This window comes from Amphibalanus amphitrite, unplaced genomic scaffold (assembly GCF_019059575.1).
Source record: "Amphibalanus amphitrite isolate SeventyFive unplaced genomic scaffold, NRLGWU_Aamphi_draft 000243F_arrow, whole genome shotgun sequence".
Classification (NCBI taxonomy): Eukaryota; Metazoa; Arthropoda; class Thecostraca; order Balanomorpha; family Balanidae; genus Amphibalanus; species Amphibalanus amphitrite.
The window spans coordinates 506,049-521,301 of record NW_024881738.1 but is presented as its reverse complement, the minus strand read 5'-3'; the positions used below and the strand labels follow the sequence as shown (position 1 = coordinate 521,301).

At 53.9% G+C, this 15,253-nt stretch overlaps 1 protein-coding gene across 1 annotated transcript in view; it reads left to right on the top strand.

Annotated features, from left to right (window-relative positions):
- The first annotated feature begins 3,150 nt into the window (after positions 1-3,150).
- Positions 3,151-15,253, top strand: part of LOC122386217 — a 37,255-nt gene continuing 25,152 nt past the window's right edge. Inside the window, exons 1-2 of the mRNA XM_043375204.1 lie at positions 3,151-3,490; positions 14,731-15,046. Of these exons, the coding sequence (XP_043231139.1) occupies positions 3,455-3,490; positions 14,731-15,046 (352 nt within the window). The 5' untranslated portion in view covers positions 3,151-3,454. The remainder of the gene's footprint in view (positions 3,491-14,730; positions 15,047-15,253) is intronic.

Genomic DNA, 15,253 nt, shown 5'->3' with positions numbered 1-15,253 from the left:
CACAAGCCCCGTTGGAAGTATCCTCTCGCCGTTACGCACGTGCAGGGCTCACTATCTCGCTCGCTCGTTCTTCGCCCAAAAGGCGTTTTACTGGTAGTGTATCACGACGGCTGAGCCCATCCTGTCGGAACAGGGGTGTCACGATGGGACTGGCTAACAATCCGCCCAAACGGTCATCCGGATGCTCCTATGCTCTTATTTGAACTGTGTCTAGGTATGTACATGGTCTTTCATAATGAATGTTACTTTTGAACATTTAATTAGGAGCTCTTAACCCGCGCCCCGCTGGGGGAGGGGGCAGAATCTGCCCCCCTCCCGTTTTTCGCCAATAACTTCTAAACGCGTTACGCCAGCGACGTCAAACTTTCAGTACCTTATCATACATCAATTTGACACGTTCCCTGAACATTTGAGCGAAATCCGTCGGAAATTTTTTGAGATATTGACGTTTCAGTGACGTCATGTTCGCCATTTTCGCCTCAAAAACGGCAAAATTTTAAACGCCGCTAACATCTTCATTTTTAAAGGAATCAAGACGTAACAAAAAGGTTATACGTGATTCTACTTTGTCTATCAAATGGCTATCTCGTTTTTTTTTGAAAATTTTGGATTTTGGTCAAAATTTTTCCAAAAAAATGACTTTTTTGGGGAAATATTAATAAAATCCAAAATTTTGAGTTTATTGAAAAAAAAACGGAATATATGTCAAAGAAGTGGTCTATGTGCACCTACATACCAATTTTTAGAAGAATCGGTTCAAAAATGTGGGAGTTATTCAAAATTTTATGACGTCACGACACACAATTTTTTTTGAAAAAATGAATTTTTTGGAAGTTCTAGACATCGTACGGAAACAAAAATAGCACCATTCGATTCGCCGTGAAAAACTGCATCGGATAGACACCTTTTTAGGCCTTAACAACCAACTTCAAAATTTGACCTCACTTGACCTGACCTTGACCTGACCTCGACCTGAAATTCATCCAGAGGTGGTCCATATCACTTATTGAGTGTGCCTATTGAATTCCATGAGTAAAATGGCCCATAAAACATGTGTCGCACATGCCCTTTTCTATATTTTGTTTTTGGTGACCTGACCTGACCTGACCTGACCTTGACCTTGACCTTTGAATGACATTGTGTGCAACGAATATTGTCTTGGTAGTCTAAAAACACGTTTTGGGCAATTAGTCTCAGTCCATTCTTCGGCAACTACGGTGCAAGGCCGATACTGTAGAAACTTGCATTTTGTACCCTTGACCTGACCTTGACCTGACCTCTGACCTACTTAAGCAAAAAAAATTGGGCTCTTAAGATCCGCCTTGTTGAGAGCTTTCGATTGCCGTTTTCCCCGTCTTTCTACGACCATCGGTTCGGAAGTTAGACAGGGGGGGGGGGCAGAATCTGCCCCCCCCCCCATCAGGGCGCGTATGGCTGAATAGCCCAGCGGGGCGCGGGTTAATTTATCACTTGCACGCGAATTTTATATGCGTATTGTTGCAAATTGAATAGGGTTTTGTCCAGGGTTTCGGAGTCGTGGTAGCGCTGTTCCGACTCCGACTCCGACTCCGCCTCCGGGCTCCTGACCGACTCCGACTCCGACTCCGACTCCGACTCCGACTCCGGGTCTGATACGAATGGCAATGGCGGCCGCCAAAATTTTGCGTGATATGACGCCACGTGCTAGGTCTACGTGCACGGAGAGAACGCTCCTACTCTCCGGTTTCCTTCGTGCAGTCACCATTTCTCCCACGTGGACGCAGCTGAATCCACAAGAGGTCAGCGGTCAGCGTGGAAACCCGCCGAGAAGCACGAGAGGCGGCCGTATCACGAACACGAGCATCGCCATCATGTCGGTCATTCCTATGTGTTGATACTTTTCGGAGCATAAACGAATAAAATAAAAATACATTTAAGTCTTTGACTCGTCAAATACTTCAGATAGTGTAAGTTATAACGGGCATCCAAAATACTTGGCTACTAAATTATGATATAACTTGAAACTTGTAAGATCCAATGTTTGTCATTTAGAACAAAAACAAGATGAGTGCAATTTTTATCGCCGGAAGCGAATTCTACCGCGGGCAACTGACAAAAAAAAACTGAAAAGTGATGTCACAGATTCTAGTTATTTTCCGGAGTCGGAGTCGAGGCAGCTTGACCGACTCCGACTCCGACTCCGACTCCTAGCTGCTTGCCACGACTCCGGGTGACTCCGACTCCGACTCCGACTCCGACTCCGAAACCCTGGTTTTGTCCCCCAAAAAATACACAACGCAATTTTCCTTGACGCAAAAGCAGAGTATGTCGACACCACCCAAACGCATTACGGATTACGGTCGACGGACAAGTCTTCATCCATTGGCTTTCCCCTGGGTCAACACTGAACGGGGTGGCTTACCTCAGGCTGCTCAAGGAATGCTTCTGGCCTCAGGTCAGGGACAAGGTTCGAAGAGACGGCCTGTGGTTCCAGCAGGATGGGCAGCTGTGCGCCAGTGGCTGATCGCACATTTCGAAGAGCGCGTTATCAGCCGCCTCACCGAGCGACTATGGGCAACACGGAGCCCTGACCTCTCCCGCTGGACTACTGGTTTTGGGGAGTCGCATTGGCAGATCTGAGACAAACCCCTCCTGCAACCATCCACTGCGAGCCACAGTGGAGAGGTGTGCTGGAAGGCGGAAGCCTGGACCCAGACGTTATGGGGCGCGGGGTGCGACACCTTCGTCAGAGGGCCGAAACGTGTGCCTTAAGAAAAGGCGATACAGTGGAAAATCCCCAATGAGCATTAAAATGAAAGTTGTGTGTGTAAAAACGCTAATGTGTTTCTGTTTCATGTGATGGTACATATTACATGAGGACTAAACATATATGTCCGATGAAAAGACTCTTTTAAAAGTAACATTCATTATGAAAGACCCTGGGTACTGTGTCTCCTATATCACGGTGTCTGGATGAGTATAGGGTGCCTGAGAAACAGGAAAGTGTGACCAGTGATACGTTTTGGCTTATCCTGAGGACACAGAGCCAGAATGCCCTGAAATAATGCCGCCATTCAGTGAGGAAACCGAGTTAATTGCCAGCACGCTGTTACTGTTGGCATCAGAAACGCTCTCTGCGGTCGCGCCTCGACATAACAGCCCTCTCCATCAGACAAAAACTTACCGCATCCCTTCAGCTCCTATAATTCTCACAAGTTGTCGCTGTATTGGCGCCATGCTGCGCTGCCATAAATTTGTTCCGGCCATAAGCCGCTTCCCGGCGGCGGCGGCGGCAGCCTGCCCGTGCTGCCATCTATCGGATGGTCGGTAGGCGTGTTGTGGGCCGGCTCTGGGCCGGCAGTTGGCTGCGGCCGGTGATGCTGAGAGGGTGTTGGGTGGACTACGTCAGTGCTGTGAGCGGGCCGACAGGTGATCGGGGCGAGATATGCCCGGACTGTAACCCGCCGAGACAGGGATGCGATGCTCAACGCAGCGTGGAGCGTCTCTTCTGGTGAGTACCTGAGGTCCTACAGGCCTGTAGTGTGCTTAGAGGTTGAGTTACGGCCCTGTGTTGTTGACGGTCACGGTAGGACGATTCTTACAAAATTGTTTAATAGTGACGCGTAATGGCCAGTTGATTTCAGCAGAATTTATTAACAATGCTATTGATCATCGTAATAATCATATGAATATCTTGAAAGCTTGACATCGATATTTCGATTTCATGCATGTTTGTTGTTATTTACACCTAGTCGGGACGCGCGACAAAAGGCAACAACATAACTAAGCAAATGGAAAAATAGGTACTTGTTCTGTATGTGAGACCTCATCGACCGATTATATACTTCACAGATGTAAGATAGACATCCTATCCTGTGACACCCCAGCACTCATCCTCCCGCCGTCCGTCTCCGCTGTACAGCATGAAAACACAAATCCATTCGGCGTTGTCGGCCGTGCCATTATTGAAATATGGAACAGACCCCTATGACTCGTGGCCGCTGGACTGCCGAACATTTTACCTCGGCCACCCGACTCCACCATTTGTCTGATCAGCTGCAGGGCCGGTCGAGTGTATGGCCGCTAAATCATTGTGATGTGACACTTTGATAAGAACCACGGGTAAAATTGACACCGATCGGCAATCTAGCTCCGTTTAAAATGGACAATAAGTTATGAAGCGTGTACGTTTTTCTGGTTGTCATTTTTAGCGCAGAAGTGTCACATTTGCACGTGCAGTGTGCACGTCTCGTGCAGACACGCGACTTGCGCCAAGTGTCACGCATTACCGTGATTTCACTAGTGATTCCACTCGCAGCCGACAGCTGACCTTGAGCATAACTGAGCACCAATACAAAACGAGCGGCAGTCGTTCATAGGGTATAGATGTCTCGGATATCACCCTCATAGGCACTTGGGAATTGTACACGAGGCATATTTTGACCGCAGCCCGGTTTATGTCGTCGTTTATTGTGAGATTATGAGTACTTAATATTGGATCCCCTGAGCCGAGATACACGACTTTGCATTGTGTAAAGCAGCGGATTCAGTTCCCAAACACGATTCGTGGCATGCAAAATAGTGACGTGCCGCTGGTGGTGACCGGTTGCAGCATCTTCATCGTAGCACGCATTTTCAATTTGTGAAGGCTCCCCATGTCAGATGCTCCCCGGGCAAATGATGCAGAACATTTCACAGAACATTGCCTGTGGTCGAGCCTTTTCAATTGGCACATTGCACGCTCGACCAGGCCATCGGAACGCATGGGAGCCAATGGTTGCATGATTTATCTGCACACAGTTTCGATCAAGGAAAGTGAATAATGGTGATCAAATGTTCTTATGTAATGTACGTACCGTGTTTTCAAAGCTGAACTCCGGCTGCCAATGGAGCGTATTATTGACAGTGCGTTTCAACATGTTTCAATTTAAAATTTAACTTGCGGGATAGCAGATACTGAACCGCTCAAAATTGGCGCAGTGGTGATGTTTTCCTTTTTCAATGCGCCCTTTGAATGAGCTAATACTGAAATTGATTCGGTTTCGATGTGCATCTGGTTGCTTCTATGCATTATACGTTCTATCGCTGCAAACAAGGATGAAATTTGCAGTTCCAATGTCCACTGGATCTACACCGACCAATCGTTTCAGTGCGGCACCCCTGTTCCGCATTGTCCCGTTAGAATGTGCACTGCTGTTCGATATCTCGGCGTTTCGTTCTGCCTACGACCGCTGCGCTGTCTGAAGGGGCGCTATCACAGCCGACATCGGTGGCGTGTCCGTGGATCCCGCTCGGCCGGGCCAGGACACGCTACAGCGCTCGCCGCCGGCCCGGTGCAGCCCAGTTTTATATGTTGCACCCCCCCCCCCCCCGACAGGCGGTGGCGCGGTGCCCGGACGCACCTGGTCATAGTCGTACTACATGCGGCGTGTTGTGTTACGGGCGTCCTCACAAAATGAACTCCGTATAGACCGATGTTGTTCGCATTTTTACGGAATCGGTGCTTCCGGATAGAGCGAGCTGGCGAAAGAATGAATGGCTCTGCACGGCAGTGTCGACTGTCGAGTGAATTAAAGGCAAGAAACATGTGGCTTCAGTCTCTCTTTCCATTTGGTTCTCAATTTACAAACAGCTGTAAAAGGGTTGTAATACATCAGCATTAGCATATTTACAAAATGTAAGTAAGGCTAAGCAAGTGTTTGTGGTGCATTTAACTTGCAATATAATCCTTATCATGAAGCCATTAGTGTCAAGCTGTGGATAAGCCGGCGCTATCACTTTCCGGGAGACCAGGGACATTGGAACACCAACGTTGCAATGATTGTTGTGATCGAATTCCGCTCAATCAGTGGTTCAAAACTGTCATATCGAGGATCGAATCAGGAATATATTTTTAATGCAATGATGTTTACGGCGAGTCGAGTAACCCGGAGACTATATCGCTCGGCTTTCTGCACTTGAGACTCGATTGTAACACCTGACTCTTTCCAGCTAACAAACTCAGGCATGGCAGTGAATGAAATCTTGTGTCGGCGTCGATCAGATTGTAACAAACAATGACTCTTGCTTACCCCTTCCTCAATGCGACCTGTACCTCCTAACCGTTGAACCTGTGTACCGCCCGGCCGTTGATGGGCCGGATGAGTCTCATTCTCTCACGTGTCAGAAGACGGTCCTCGCCCGTCGGCCGCGGCTCCGGCTCGCGTGTCGCCTCACGCCTACGCATTAGCAACAGGCGAGCGGCTCGCATCTGGCCGCGCTTTCATGCGGTTTCATTTGGCGCCTCTCGTGTTGCGCTCCCTCACACCTGTCCGTCGGGGTGCCGTTTTTCCAGCACACCTCATTGGGGTCTAACACGCAGTCGGCGCAAACTTAACACGGCTGTAACTCGAGACTGCATATTTAATTTCCTAATCTAATCAGCAAAAAGTGGCGGGCATTGCGCTGCCGGCGTCGGTGGTGCCTCGGCGGGCCGGCGGGGATATGAGACGGGCGGGGCACCGAGCCGAGAGCCGCTGTCGCCTTGCATAATGCAGGCGAATGTGACACGTAGACTACGTCCGGCGGCGGGGAAGGGACCTCGGTGAGCGAACGCACCTACCCAGAGTGCACTCAGCGTGCCTGGCTGGAGGGTGTGCAGTGTGGCACATGAGATGCTGATGTAAAAATTGGACGGTGCAAGAGTGGCCCGCCGGAACGAAACGCTGCGCATAAGCCCAGAGCATAATGAAACCCCCTGCGAGGTTAACGCCCCGAGTTAGACACCATACCTGGAGCACAGAACTGTCCATGAAACACCAGCGATGTCTCCTGGGGAACACTTATCAATCGGTCATCATCCCATGAGCTCCAAATCGCACCGGCCACGCCCCAAGAGGTCGGCAGTCGGCAGCGCTGGCAGTTCACACCGGTACCCAATCGCACCGGGAAACCTTTCAGCCAAATGAGCTCTATGCCATTGACGGGAGCCGTGCCGATGGCACTGCAATGTCGTGCGGGGCTCCGAGTGAATTGAACACGTGACGAACTGTGCCGTGCTATTCCGGGAGGCACGTGACGACAAACGGCACGAGCTCACGGAGTCATGTCCGCGCGTCTTGAACGCCCATCATGGAAATGAGCTCGAGAAATGTTGAACTGTCGGTTTGTTCCTGGTGACGTCTTATATCAGACATGCCTTGGGTGCAGATGTAGGTACGTTTGGGTCAGAACGCTCATTGCTTTGTATCCTGTTATTGCGATATTATCCCGGGCTTGCCAATGTTTTTGCTCACCCACCAATCACACAGAATGCAGCTGGCTGTGCTCATGTCATCCCTTTGTCCGTTTGTCTGTACACTATCGGTGTCTCTTTGTCGTGCTATCAGTGACCCCGCTGACCTGTTGTCGGACAGAGCTCGTCCTGTCCGGCTCTGGTCATGTATTGTCCACTGCGGACGCTTCCCGCCGCGACAGATGGGCAGGAGATGGCAATCAGTCCTGGACACCGGACCCGGCCGGCGGGGCGGTGAAGCTGGCAGCTGGCGAGGTGGACTGCTGTGCAGGGCGGTGTTGGGACCGTCAGGAGGCCGCCGACAGGCCAGGTCAGCCAGCCCGCTCGTCGGCTGGTCAGGGGGCGGCAGCGGCACCTCACAGCGCCCCGGCGGGGCGGGGGGCGCTGGGGGGCAGGTGGGCGCCCGAGCCGCCGCCGCAGCCCATCCAGCCGCCCGTCCTATCAGCAACCCATCAGCGCGCCGTGACCACAGCGCAGTGTCCGCAGAGGGCCGCGCCACAGATAGGCGACCATTGAGGAGCCGCCGCGGCTGCCATGCCGCTTTTTCCGACCTCTTCACACCGCGCGGCCGCCGCTCGGATCGGCGCGGCATTCCGAGTCGCCCGTCCGGTGTCCGATATCCGATCTGGGGTCGATTTGGGGCCGGTGATGGTGCCATGGCCGGCCTCGGGTGCGGCGGCGGCGCTAAAGGGGTGTGAGAGGGGTGCGGGCGGGTGTCAGCCGGGTGCGGGCCGGGCGTGAGCGCCGGCCAGCCGGGCTCCAGCTGAGCCGCTGATGAAAAAATCCACCGCCACCATTGGCGCCCCGTCGTGAACCGGCAAACCGATCCCTCTAAACAACTTTATTAGGCGGCCGGTGCGCACGTGGTGCTCAAAACAGCCGATTTGCGCCCAAGTGTGCCAGGTGCGTGGCACGCTGGGAGATGATACCATCACTGGACGGGTCAAGGCGGGTTTGTTAGATCGGAACAGCGCGGAACAGTGGGTGCTATGAGAGGAACCCGCTGGGACAAGTAGGGTGTGTCTTTGACAGCTGCACCCTCCCCTTCCCCCTCGAAACCATGCTGGAACGAGTATCCTCAGGTGATTCAGAGGCGACCCTCTCCTCCCGCGCTATCAAGAGACCGAGCTGGGACGGTCGGACCATCCACGGAGAAACCCCGCCGGCTCGGCCTCGTCTCGGCCCCGTGTTCGACCCCGGACCCGTCCCGAGCCAGACAAAATATGACCGATCTGCGTGCGACGAAAGCCAGACAAAAACGCAGCTCAGCTATGCGGCCGCCTCCCAACTATCCGGACAATCTTAAACGATGGCATGTCGTTCTCGATGGGACAAGTGTACCTCTTAATTAGCTCTTCCAACAGAGTGAAAACCACGCTCGGTGGCTCCGAATTCCGTGTGTTTTGTCTGGCGGCGAGCTTCGTTAAATTTGCTCTCTCGCTTTGTCGCCGCATATTTGTGGCATTTTGTGAATATGTTCCGGACTCTCGCCGAGATTTTCTCCAAAGAAGCCATTGTTATCTGGTGGACAAAACATACTCGTGGTATCAGTGTGGTCATTCGTGTGATTTTTGAATGGCAAGTATAGCTAAGTTTTGATGGGAGCAATTGAGTTCGGGTTCTCATGTGCAAACGAAAGCTGCTGAATCATCTGACAAAGGATGGAATTCCTTACTAATTGCAGCTAATGTCCTTGGTGAAGGAAGTAGTAAATGGGGTGTCATACGTCTGTTTTTCGACCGAGCACGGCGCTTTGTAATTTGAGCGAAATTAACAGCTTATCACCATAGTTGCACGGTCACTGGAGCAGAGTCTGGCGGCACTCATGAGACATACCTTCCTGCCTGCAGAGTCCGACCATCTAGTCTGGTCGCGCAGTCTGACAGTCTAGTCTGACGATCCAGTCTGATCACCCAGTCTGACCTTTTCGTCGGCGAGTGGATCGAGTGGAGGGTGCCGTCCGACTGGAGATACGGTACCGTCGGCTCCGACCGGTCCCAGTTTGAGTTATCGGAGTGGCCCGGGCGTTCATAGTCGGCGTTATCGTAGCCATCACACGGCCACGGCCGGCGCCAGAGGTCGCCGGCGCCGGAGCCACTCTGAGCTCTGACAGTCCTCCTCACTTTCATCTGGAGGGCAGGGCGAGACCGGCAGACGCACCGCCGCCCGCCCTGCCCCGCAGCTGGAAGGTGTGAGCGTGCGGAGGACTCTTGAGTGCTGGGAGGACCCAGGAAGATTGGATCCTCCCCTAACCTGCCCCACTGTCTTCAAGCTCTCCGCCGCGCCGATGACCTCCGACGACGGGGGTCACAGCTCGGGTTATAGTTCGGGTCACGGGGTCACGGAAGGCGGTGTCGGCGGCTGTTCCTGACAGAGCTGTCAGAAACACTGCTCCGTCCCGCGTCTGACGAGATCCCGTCCGTCGGCTGTCGTAAAAGCCGCCCAGACGCTATGCTAATTCTGGTCTAATTCCTCCAAGGAATCGAGCCATTCTCGGGAAAGTGACAGTTAGAATAATGTAATATTTCACATCCTAAGCAGACTGTCAGACGCGCTAAGTAGCAGTTTTGTGTCCGAATTCCACTGTGTTTGGGCTGTGCGTCTGCGTGCGGTTTAAGAGCGCCACAATATAAGCAGAAGCTAAGTGTGTTTGGACGGACGCCAGGGTGGGGTGCCTGCGGGGCTCGCAGTTATTCCAAATCGGCCGTCGCCCGCCACTCGACGGGATGCGTTCTGAGTCAGCGCTGTGCTAATCCTCTCAGTCAAGCTTATCGCGGATTCCTGGACGACAGCCCGGTCGACTCTGCGGAAGCCTTGCAGAACCACCCCCGCCCCCGCTGCCGCCGCCCGCTGCCGCCGCCGCCGCCCACCGCCGCGCCGGCGCATACGTCACTTCAGGTGTGCTACCTCTGTAACGTTTACACGTGTCAATAGCCTCCAGCCGGGCTTGTCCGGCCGGCCGCTCCCGGGGGCCGATTGAATTTTAGCCGACATCGGCCCGGTGCTAACTTTAAGCGAAACGGCCGTCGGCCGGCGCCCGGTTAATCCCAGGTCGCCGTGCCGGCGGCGCTTTTAGATTTTACAGCCGCTCTGCTCGCGGGAGGCCGACACTTGGTGTGCAGTAAAGAGCGCCGGGTCGGGGAGCGGCGCGCCTCCAGACCTCCTCGGCGGGTTTCGCTGAAACACAAATAGTGCGGCCACAATGGCAGCGCTGCAGCGTCGCCGGTACTCAGCTGCCAGCCGCAGTGTTTGGTCGCAGTTTGACCCGGAGATTAAATCAAACAGCTCACATCCTGAGCCAGTATTTGAACACGGCACTGTTGCCCCTAAATCAATGAACCTGCTGCCGCCCCGCTGGCCAGTTCCCTGGGCGTCTCCGACCGGTTGCCTTTGTTTGTGAGCGCTGCCCGGCTGCAATACAAATGCGGTGTGGCGGCGCCGGCTGCCGGGACGGCCCGGATCGTGCGCCGACCGGCGCGGGGCGACAGCTACCGATGGCCTGTGTAATCGCCATTGGTCGAGCCACTGGAGGCGCGATGTGCCGCGAGCGATACCCGGGAGCGGCCCGTGAGACCGGTCTATGGTGGGCTATGACTGGCCGTGCTGAGACGGCCTGCGGAACGGTTATCCGATGGTGACTGTCGCCTTTCGATTGCCGGATACCTTATTGAGATCACCGATTGCCTTGACTGTTGACTGTTCATTTCTCAACTGTCGACTATGGCTGTCGACTGCCTGACTGCACTTCAACTGTTGGATGTCGATTACTCTACTGTTGGATGTCAACTGCATGCCTGCTCATCTGCTCAACTGCTCAACTGCTAGGCTGTCAACTTCTCGACTGTTCCGACTACTTGTGTATCCAGTACCGACTGCTGACTGCTCGATTGCCGAATGCCGACTGTTCTGCCTTTCGACTGTCAGCTCTAGCAGGGCCGTCGTCGCCCGTCGTCACGGCCGTCCCCGGTCCTCCCGTCAGAAGACTGCCGCTGAATGTGGAGCGAATGGCGGACAGTGAACGCGGACCATGTCGCTCGTTCCCAGGGATGGCCGCGTCTGCCAGTGAAACTGTCGGTCGTGCGCTGCTGGAAGGGTAATTCAGATTTCAGATCCTTTCTGCGAGGACCGTCGAGAACCGAGGTCGAATGCTGTCCAACGAGATATCAGCTTGAAAATGTTCATGACTTGGCAGCATTGTGACTATGATCCAGCTTTGTGAAATTTGGTCATAACTTTGTTCATGTTGCAGCATAAAAGAGAGTGCCACATTCTGTGAAATCACTCAGGAAAATATTTTGGAAAGCCCTGGTAAAACCGAAATGCTTACTTACTGCTTCATTGATTTTGTTTAAGCCTTGTCGTCACAAGAGAAAATATTACCTCGCACTTTCGCCTCGTTTTTCCGAAATCCTTTTCGACGAATTTCCGGGTGTTTTTGTAAAGTGGCAGCCTAAGCTTGCTCTGGGGAGGTCTGGGAGCAGTCGGGCCGACGGACCAGCCATTAGGGACGTTGACGCTCGCTCTCTCCGCGGCTAGAGGGCCCCACTCGCAAAACAATGGCCACATGTGTTGCCGCTCGCATCTGTCGAACGGGGGCAGCGCGCGGGAAAGGGTTGCGAGTGCTCCCTGACGTACCGGGCGGCTGCTGCTCGCCGAGCAGCGTGGGTAATTCATATCGAGCCGTGCCGCGCAGCCGGCGCGGCGACTCGGATTGGTATCCGACTGTAATCAGGGCGGTTCATCGGCCTAACCAGGTTAGGCTGATTGCCGCCAAATGCCACCATAAATCCAGTCACCTTTCTCGAGTGGAAACTTCAGCAAATTGATAAATCAGACCGAATCAGACCTTCCGCCTGCGCAAACTTGCCGGCGTCAGTTTGTGGAAGCCAACCGTGATGTGTCAGGAATTGATCGACCAAGTGTGCCGCTGGCATTTGATATGAACAGCTCCGCTGAACGCATAAAGCCTTTATAAGATGAATACTGGGCATTATTGAGTGCCGGAGCCGCCACTTGTGTGAATAAGAACATTGGTTTTCAATATGCGCTCGCTACGGGACAGCTAGTGCAAGCCTTTGATGAAGTGAAATGACATGTTTCAACCGAACTGTCGGCTACAAAATGGAGCACTAACGGTGCAGTTCAAATAGGCCGGAAAATCCAATACTGTCGGTTCAGCCTTGACCTGTATGTACAGTGTACACACTTCAATCGGTAAATACCAAGGCCTGCGTGGGTTTACTAGCCCACGAGCACATAATTCAGCCCCAATTGCCATCCTTTTTCAGCCAACTTTGTCGAGTGCCTTTCAAGCAATTGAACGCATTTGGTAGTCGTCATCCTTCCCCAAATTGCACATCCTCGTTCAAAGGACACTAGTCACTCCGGCACTAACCGAATTTGCTGAGTACCGTTTTTGTAGCATGTCAATTTAAGTGGCACTCGCTGGAATCTGATTGAATAACGTTAGATATTCCCGGGCCGCGGGCGGTCGCAGCTCGGCTTTGATTCTAAGACCCGATTGACCTTCTTCAATACATCACGGTGTGTATGCTTGAATATGACTAAAATATTACTAGGATTTATTTGAATATGAATATATTAGGTATAGCACATTATCATTTCTATCCCACTATTTCCCACCGACTTCCTACGACATTTCTCTGTTCTGCATCAAAAGGTGCTGCCTCTAACTATAACTGGCGCTGTCTCAGCAGTGTTCCGTCCAGATTTCTGCCGCCGCTGAGTCGAGCTCTGCGGGGGCGATTCGCCGAACCGCCCCTCATCCTGACCTCGTGCTGATCCCAGATGCTCATCCATCACCCCAACTAGGCTATGACAACGTTTCAAGCCCCATTTAACCTTAATTGCCCGACGAAACTGGATCGGGCCGATTCTGAGACAACTCCCGGCGAGCGGCGCTCGTCATTGGCACCCCATTGACAGCCCTAGAGGCAGAATGGGCAGGGAGCGGGTCACCAATCCGTCATACATCCAACCGAGTGCCTCTCACTTTCTAACGTACAGCGGTGGAGCCTGTGGGTAGGCCGATGGCGGGGCGGGGCGGCTGTGGGATGACGCCGCCTGGTTAGTAGCTGTCAGATCCGGCCCACGCCAGTACTTCTTTGCCTCGCTCCGTGCAGCGCGCTGCGAGGGATGTCTCCTCCCTGATGGCTCCTGGGGGCCCGATCTGCCGCGGCGCACCGTCGCCTCTCGGCCACTAATGGACCCTCCCGCGCACACGCCATTCAAACGCGGCTCCGACCACGGTTACGTCCTCTCCGGCTACCAGCGGCTTCTCTGAACGTATCTTGCCATCGCGCAGTTAATGAAAAGACTATTAGTGCCCAGATGGGAGCGATATGAAGACCGCGGCGAGTTCGGTTTCACTCGGTCGACCGCGCGGCCGCCGCCCGTCGCGCTGATGGGGATCTTTATGGGCCGGCTCTTTAGGTGATAGTTTGACGTGGTAGTATGGAAATGTCGGCGATTTAACTGCCGCGTTTCTGACAGACGCCGCCCGGTCTGGACCACGCGCCAGCGAGCTCAGATGGAGGAGCTCAGATGGTTCAGCTCGGCCGCGCTCGTTGGCACGAGGCCAGCTCGGCCGCGGCCTGTCCGTGCGCGAAAGACGACCGAGAGAGATGATGTACAGCTGAGTAAAAAATGAACCCTCCCGCGGCGGCCGCGCGCGGTCACGGGCTCTCGAGTGGCGTCCCTGTCGACACGGGCGCATTGTCCGGGCGCGGCGCGGCACACATACGGCCGGCTGCAGGCTGAATTCAAAGCAGCCGGGCCGCTCTCCGATATACATCGGCGCCGGGCGGCACTACAAATGGCCCGTCGGCGGGGGCACCAACTCCTGGTGTTCCCGGCCGCGGCCATGTTTCAGAATAGCTGCATAATGTTGCATTAGCGCCGGCTCCCCACATCGGTGGTCAAACACGGGTAAAACTTGGATCGACCGGGTATAACGAGAGTACAATGACAAACGTGACCATCAGATAGCTTGAAGGGGGCTTCTTTGACGCTGGACAGACCACCGCGGAGTACCAGGAACCCGCCTGCAGTTTGTGGTGTAAATTTGCAGGCGACAGAACCGCCTGACAGCTGCACAAGCAATTTCCTTTCTGTTGTTCGTGATACTTTCCGTGATACCTTCCTCAATTCATGTCGTGGAGCTTTGCGTATTTTGTCTGAGTCTGGTCCGTGATTTATCGTGTTTCAATTTATTTACAGTGTCGTATTTATCTTTTCGTCGCATTTGTTTCGTTTTGGCTTTCAGACGTGCCCCCTGCTATCTCTTCCCAGCATCCCCTATATACCACTCATCTTCCGGCACCGGCTGGGTCGCCCGGTCCGCCGGCAAGGCTCCTCTGCCTTTGGGCCTGTGACGTCACACAGCTCATCATGGCGGCGGTGCTGGGAGCTGCAGCCTGTGTATGATCTGTCTGTTCATAGCGCTCTGTCTGTTGCAGGCGGCAGCGGTGGTGGTATGCTGGGTCCGACCCGCGGCTGCCACCGAGACCAGCTCTGACGGCTCCGACAGCCTGCTCATGGAGCCGGACTCAGCCGCCGAGGAGCCGGGCTGCGACAGCTCCGAGCTCAGCTGCGACCGGTGGCTGGAGCTGGAGCTGGAGCTGGGCCCGCCGCCCGACTTTCTTCGCATGGTGCCGCCGCCGCCCGTGCCAGAGTTCATGGAGGATTATGTGCAGCGGCTCCATCAGGCTAGCGGAGAGTGTCTGCTCTGTAACTGGGCGCACAACAACGACTCGATGCTGCTGGTCGGCGCAGGTCAGTCCCACCGGAGGGTGCTGTTTGCATGGGGACAGGGAAGGGCAACGAAAGTGTTAAGTGACCAAGTGAGTTGTCTCACTTCAGTCGAAATGAAGTTGGAAACGGTCGGATTGAGCCAGAAAGAAGTCGGATATTCCACCAGCTTGCTGACCACTGACAGCAAGGCGGCCTCCGGATAATCTTCACTCTGTCTTTCCTATCCCT